Here is a 7,255-nt window from a genome sequence, read left to right as displayed (position 1 = left end):
GCGCCTATAAAAGCATTGGATTAAAATTCCGTCAAAATTAATTGATACAACTGTTTGTGCCTTAGGGCACGGGATCATGGGTGCGCCTCTAAAACTCCCCAGAAGCTAGTTGGAGGTTCTATAGGCACCACTACTATAACTGAGCCTGTTGTTCACCAAACCATTATCAACAAAAAACTGAAATTGTATTGGAACCTTAAGAAAGAAAGGATGCTGTTTCCCTACTGTATAAGATATCTCGGCAAGAATCCAGTTTCCCTAAAGAAAAAAAAAATCCAGTTTCCCTAAAGAAAAAAAAGATCGGAAGGGCGACCCTGCTTGATGTTATCTGGCAGGATAGCAGGCCAACTTCCAAATGAATTGATAGTTACTATGTACCATCTGATTTCAAGACCGAAACAATGAACAAATAATAGAGCACAAAAGAAAAAACTTACGTAAAAATGCTAAATCGTTATATCATAACATTCTTCTTTATAGATTAAAGAAACTAAATCCCACTGATTGTCAATAACATTTAATGCGAAAAAAAAGTTCGGCACAATATGTGCTGCTCTAAGATATATTATTTTTCTAACCCTGCCATTAAAACCGTCCGGTTTTCTTAGTACCTAAAACTAAAAATATGTAATGGAGAATGAACATACGAAGAAGGAAACTACATATCTCCTCCTACCCTATACTGACAAGTCTTCTCCATTTTCTCCTCTATACAGAGCAATCTAATTCTCTCTATTTTCTCTCCTACGGTTTATTTCGACATGATCTTAATAATCGATAAAACTCGATTAAGAAACTAAGGAAATGATATTTAAGATCACCCGTACTTTGTACTTCTTGATGTCTCGCCTACTTTCTTAATTATTTCACTCCGACTAGAAAAAGGGCTGTCCATAGATGAGCAATCTACTATTTTCTCGCTTTTTCTGTACATTCTATTCAGAGATCCAAGAAACGGATAACTTATCTGTGAGGCATAGAGTAAGTCATTGGCGGCATGCTTGTTGGTGCACCAGGAACCATTTGACCAGGGACCGGGGCTCGGACACCGTAAGCCATGTGTGGCGCTGCAGGAAGATTAACGGGAGTGCCTACTGCAGAAATAAGAGGTCCTCCGATTGGTTGGCCCATAGTAGGAGTACCATAGACGGGTACTCCTGAAGCACTGCCTGGAGGATGAGATGGTTGTTTACTTGATTTAATGGAGGAGCTTCCAGGAGAGGGCCCGTTTGTTTGACCCGTGATTGGTCCTTGAGGTGTTGATACTTCTCCACTGCCCACACTTGTGATGTCATGGATACTGGATCGTCTTCTATCTTTGTTCATCGAATTCAAGCGAATGAAATATTTTTGTGCATGGCTAGCTACCTGAGTGGGTGTTCTTGTCACAACAAAGTTACGGGATATACTTCGCCAATCGCCCTTTCCGTATTTATCCAACCCAAGAAGAAATAACCTGTTCCATCAGGAACCAAGTAATTGGTTAACATAAAACAGAAAATCACATAGTTCTAGATATCCATATTTTCGGGTTCTATGAAAAAGGACACCCATCCATGTTGCTTAATTCATGTCAAGGAGATGCATACATGAAGCAATATGGTGATAGGTATACTGTATATGGAGCAGCAAAACAAGGAGATTTTTGTAAATATTCTTTTTCAGTATAAAGATTGAACTTCATTATACACTAGTTCATGTAGTACTAATACACAAGTAGATCGAGCACCATTTCATTATGAGGAATTAAGGATGAGTAGGTTGTCTTTCATCCACTAACATATAACACTTAGCATTTTCAGAAAAATATTCTCTACTAACTTTCCGTTATATGCTAGTAAATAAGGGAGACAAGTAGGACTTATGAAGCTATGAGACACGAATGTAACATAAGCATTAACGTATTTGGCATGACACTCTATCAATATGGGACGAAAGCACGTCAAGATCTGAAAGACTAAAGTAGCATGTGATTGGTTCTACAGAGAGAAAGGCTGAGGTTTTCCTACTTCTGCTTTCATTATAAACTAACTTTTTGAAGGAGTTACTCTTTCAAAAATCAGAAAGTAAGAATTCAACACAGTAGTTTCGTTGGGACTACTAGCCTCTTTATACTAAACTCCTTATGTCTTTAGGTGCTTAATCATGGTGATTCTGTAGTATAGGGAGCAATAAAATATGCAAAAGAAGTAATTCTTTGTTTCATCATTAACATTTTCTGAAGAACATTTTCTTCTCCAACTTCTTAAGGGAGAAAGTATTAGTTTGGAAGCTTCACCATATGGAACCCACTAATTCCTCTTTATATTTCTTAAAGGTTAACAAAGTCCGAATCACCGGAGTGGACTACAGAGAAACAATTTCTTGCGAAGTACTCAGTGCATCATTAGTGAATCATCATCCAACACTACATTGCTAGAAGGCATGAAGCTCTAACGGTAGCTGATGTAAAGATAAAGAAAAGCCTAATGTAGCGAACATGATAGAAACGATGGCAAGTGCCACATAGGATTTTTGGAGTTTTTTCTTACAAACTCTCTCCAATGCAACACTCAATTTGGATCTCTAAGATGATGTGGAGGTAGTTAAGTAGAGATATCTCAAGAGGACACTCTGTGGTCCCCTTGAGATATCTCTAATTGCTCAACTCATCGATATTTGAATTTCAACCAATAGAAATCAAGTCTTCTATATTTTCAAAATAACTAATTATTTCTTTACAACAATAATCATGCCACATAAGTCAATAAAACAAGTGTAGAGTTTTGCATTGGAGTCATAAAAGAATTGAGGATCTCTATTTTCGCCACCTATGAGTGAGAATCTCAATTGAAACTTGACACATAAGATAAATAGAGATACTTTTGAGTTTTGCATTGGAGATGCTCCAAGAATGAGAATCTCAATTGAAGCTTGACATCTAGGATTTTTAGAGTTTTTCTTAACTCCCCCATTGGAGATGCTCTAAGGTATTAACTTATCGTAGCTAAAAGTTTACTGTTTTAAGCTAGAGTTTATTCCTTTTTTGAAGATTGATCAAGTCATTGATGTTTTTTCAGTTTAGTTCAAGTTTTATTTCAATTATTCAGGTTTTGTTAAACTATTGAAGGTTTTATTATTTCAATTAATCAAGTCATTTAAATTTCCAACTTTTCTGAGCAGACTGACAAGATCCAGATTTTATTTCGACGCGCAAGACTAAACCAAATCAAACCAAGTTGGAGCATATAAGCTTGATTAAGGCACCAGAATGAAGGTAGTGTGGAATGTGTTCTATCTTCGTTGGCTAGCCAACAGATATTTCGATTCATGACTCTTGATAAATAGAGACACAATATTTAAAAATAGGATAGTCAAATGCAACAGAAAATCTCAGGTAAACAAATATTAAGTTTCACAAATGATAAATGAAAGTGACAATTATAGATAGTATAATGGGACTAAAGGATAACATACTTGACCGGTTAGCCGAGCAAACTCTAACATATGTCATCTTAACTGGATTTTCCGTTCATTTTTTATCCAGAGATACTCAAATTTTGTATAAAGATTGGTAGGAAAAGTTAGATTAGGCTCTATACGGGTCCAGCATGGTCCAAAAGTAAGAAGGAAATGCAGAAGTACAATCTAGCAACAAAAGCAGTAGAAATCAAAGAAGAGAGAGGGCTTTAGAACCCAAACTCCGAAAAACAGAACTTAAAATTCTAAATCTAGAAGTTATAGTTGCAAGAATTCCAATAGGAAGAAACAACTTTTCGAATTTTTTTAAATCAAACGATATAAGATATATAGACCCACTAATCCGTAAAGTAATGAGATAGTAATTAACCACTACCAAAAAGCAATGAACCAATATATTCTTTTTGCAGGAGATATCTATCTATATATATAAAGAACTTAAGTAGGAGTTTACCTGTGCTCATCCTCTGTCCATGCAATTCCCTTTCGACGTTCTTGATCTGCTTTTGACGTCTTGCTTCCATGATTCGACTCACTCTGAAAATGTCCAAGATGTATACCCTTTTTACTAGTCCGAACCTCGCTACCATGGTCTATCGAACCCTCTGAAGTAGAAATATACTCCGGTAAAGGCACAAGACCTGCTTCAATACTATTAAGATCTTCAACTAAGAGCTCATAATGATGTTTAATCTCTTCTATGGTCTTTCCAGGTACAGCTTCGGAAATTTTCTCCCAACGATTTATTGAATCCTCAGGATTGACGACAAGAGCATTCTCAAATGCCTTCTCTTGTTCCCTACTCCACTCAGAGCAACTACTCATACTTTCATCTGTGTCCATATCCAGCTTGATTCTAATTGGTTTGGAATTTTTTCATCAAACAGGAGATGATAGGTTTTAGATCTATTTAGAGCAACATCTCATATGTAAAACCATGAAATTCGTACAAAAGAAGATTCACTCAGAGTTTTCTTCTTTCTCCCCTCCAAGATTGATGGCATAAGACACAGGAAGCTGGAATTCTCTAGAACTAGAAGAACTCTTGGAATTTGGATCTGAATTATTTGTGAGAGGTAGGAGAATCAATAGCTACTAGTTAATTGGTAGACTGGAATTATTTTATACACAAATGAGTCCAAGTTCAATTTTTCTTTTTCTTCTTGGATGCAACAAGAGTGAGTTGACAAATGTGTCAGACCTGAGAAGAGCTAAAGCACAAAGAATCAAACAAACCCAAGAAGAGCCAGAAAAGAACCTGCATACCCATAAAACAGTACCACCACTACCACCACCACCTCTGTGAAGATTTACGGAATCGAAGAGGAAAAACGAAGAGAATTTAATTGTACTTTTCCGAAAAGGCCAACCTATTGATGCAAAAGGCAACAATATTCAGTTAGATCATGAGAAATATCTGTTTAACCAAGATGTAATCAATGGCGGTTCGAAACAGGAAAGGGGCAAAGAAATTGATAATGACGGCGACTATGACGTCAAGAAACGGAAAATTGGGAACTTTGTAAGACTAAAGATGCTAAAATAGACCACAGAAAACGAAAATAAATAAGTTGTTTGTAATGGTTATAATGAAAGATACTAATGACTTCTCACATTAGAAACACTTGGTTCAGTAAAACCTTACTTGATAATCACTGTTTTAACACCATATAGGCCCACAGAGAAACAATCTCAATCTCAAAACAATTCAAATTTTGAATTTTACTTTTACCATCAAGCCTCAAACCCCTCTTTTTTACAGGGGGTAAACACCCAATTCCCATTTTAATCCAAAAACAAAAACCCAAATTTCCAAAAACAAAACTCAAATTGATTCAAAATCCGGACAGTAAAAACTAAAACTTTTGGGTTTTTTTAGTTTTAACCATGATTTGAAACATACCCACCTCAGGAAACTTCACTAAGAAAGATTCATATGAAAGACCCTAACATCATAACTATCATACTTTTCCTAGGTTTTTCAACCATGATTTTTTGACAACCCATTTTCAAATTCCTTGTTTATCTTTTACTATTTACCTTCTAAGAATTACAGAGATTTCAACCTTTCCATTTTCTAATCAAAACTTCAAGAAATGGGATTTGAACAAAACATATATAAAACTACAGTAAATTTACCATTCAAGATGTAATACATATAAAACAGTAAAACCCAAATCTAAACATAAGAGGGAAGATCTTCTTTCACCACTTCTATCATCAATTCAAGAAAATTTAAAAATGGAAAAAGGAGACATTTTAGCTCTAGTGACAGTGATGATTCTCTATAATTGAATAGGACCACAAAGAGAATCAAAACTTTCTAAATAAAACTCAAAACCCAATTGAACAAATGAACCTAACAAACTATTTTTTTAACACTAAAAGTAGAAATTATATAAGGAAACTCAACCAAAATTAACAAGAAAATTTAACAATTTTTTCTATGCAAAAGTAAAAGATACTTAAAAACTTGATTAACCCAAAACCCATAAAAATTGAGGGAAAAAAAACAATTTTGATGAATGAAATTTACCCTCAAATTTTTTATTTTAACAAAGGGTAGGTCTAGAAAATTTCTATGACATTGATGGGTTATCTTGAAAGATCTACACTAGAGAAGGGTCAGGATTGTTGGTCCCATCTAGGCAACTAGTTGAAAGGAATCTGCCAAAACACCATTAATTTCTGACCAAGAAAAAAATTGCAAAAGTAGAGAGAGAAACAAGAGAGACCCAAATTTCTTTCTGATCAAGTGGGCATGTATGTGTGTATATATGAGAGAGAAAACAAAAGAAGTAATTAGTAATGAAGGAATCAAGAGATTGAGATAAAGATTTGCAGTTACAGTAACAAATTGAATACCCAAAAATAAAGAACAAAAAACAACTCAATGATTAACTGTTTCATCACCTGTTTTTATTTCTTTTGCCTCCAAAATTTGAAGATGAAATGATTGAATCAAATCAAAGTGTGGGTTTGTGAAATTTTTTCAGTTAAATCATTCTTTTGATGTATAAAACTCCAAATCACTAGTAAAAAGGTTCACTTACTTTGGAGAACCTATAAACATTAGGTGTCTCTTTGAAGAGAATACAGACCATTATAACCTTTTGGATGTACAGCTCACCATTATTTAAATTCTAATTAGGAGCTCTCAATTTTTATAGTAATCTAATCCAAATTTTTAGGTGGTATTTGTGTGTTTTTTGTAAGTCAAATCTCTAAGTCTCACTGGACTTGGTTATTTCGATATGTTCGCTTTTTCATCTAGTTTGTGATGTCTCGCTCGCCTGAGTGCTGATTTGGTTTGATTTTAGTTCTTAATTGATTCTGGAGTTTTAGGTTAAGCTAAATCAGATTCAGACACTAAGAATAAATAGAAAAGAAATCTTATTTGTCATTATACTTCGGACGATTTAGTGATTTGTCTCAAACTTAACCCAAGTTGTATAGAGTAGAGAATTTTTTGATGGAATATACCTGGCCAAGGGGCGGTCGGGGAAATATCTTCTACGCTTTGATAATGCAACTATGTGACTTTTTGAGATATCTTTGCTTTTTATATACAAAGATTTCTAGTAATTATATGTTTTTCTCCGTTTTTCCTAACTTCAGATACGTTTGATCACCCTCTTTGTGTCTTCTCTGTTGTTCTCTTCTATGTCGGTTCTTGTGAAAAAATTGCAAAGTTCCTCTTTCTATTTTGGCGATATTAGCAAAGCAGTTCATCTTGCTAGGTCTTTTTCAAATTGAATCTCTCTCTATTAACCCTCCACGAACAACTTCTCCCGCG

At 34.8% G+C, this 7,255-nt stretch overlaps 1 protein-coding gene across 3 annotated transcripts; it reads right to left on the bottom strand.

The window, feature by feature from the left end:
- Positions 1-457: 457 nt before the first annotated feature.
- LOC147563849 (transcription factor SRM1-like) lies at positions 458-6,695 on the bottom strand. 3 transcript variants are annotated; one of them, XM_086641258.1, is made up of 3 exons: positions 6,373-6,695; positions 3,914-4,829; positions 458-1,456 (listed from the first exon to the last, which is right to left on the bottom strand). In XM_086641258.1, exons 2-3 carry the CDS (start codon positions 4,300-4,302, stop codon positions 964-966), a joined length of 882 nt encoding a protein of 293 aa, XP_086497384.1. In that variant the 5' UTR covers positions 4,303-4,829; positions 6,373-6,695; the 3' UTR covers positions 458-963. The 3 variants fall into 3 exon arrangements, with proteins under 3 accessions (XP_086497384.1, XP_086497398.1, XP_086497389.1); XM_086641272.1 differs by lacking the exon at positions 6,373-6,695 and adding an exon at positions 5,996-6,086; XM_086641263.1 differs by lacking the exon at positions 6,373-6,695 and adding an exon at positions 5,105-6,045.
- Positions 6,696-7,255: the final 560 nt, after the last annotated feature.

This window comes from Eschscholzia californica, unplaced genomic scaffold, assembly GCF_041429995.1.
Source record: "Eschscholzia californica isolate CP2 unplaced genomic scaffold, dmEscCali1.0.p SCAF_1, whole genome shotgun sequence".
NCBI classification, from domain to species: Eukaryota; Viridiplantae; Streptophyta; class Magnoliopsida; order Ranunculales; family Papaveraceae; genus Eschscholzia; species Eschscholzia californica.
Note: the sequence above shows the minus strand (reverse complement) of the source record. Positions and strands in the feature narration are given on the sequence as shown.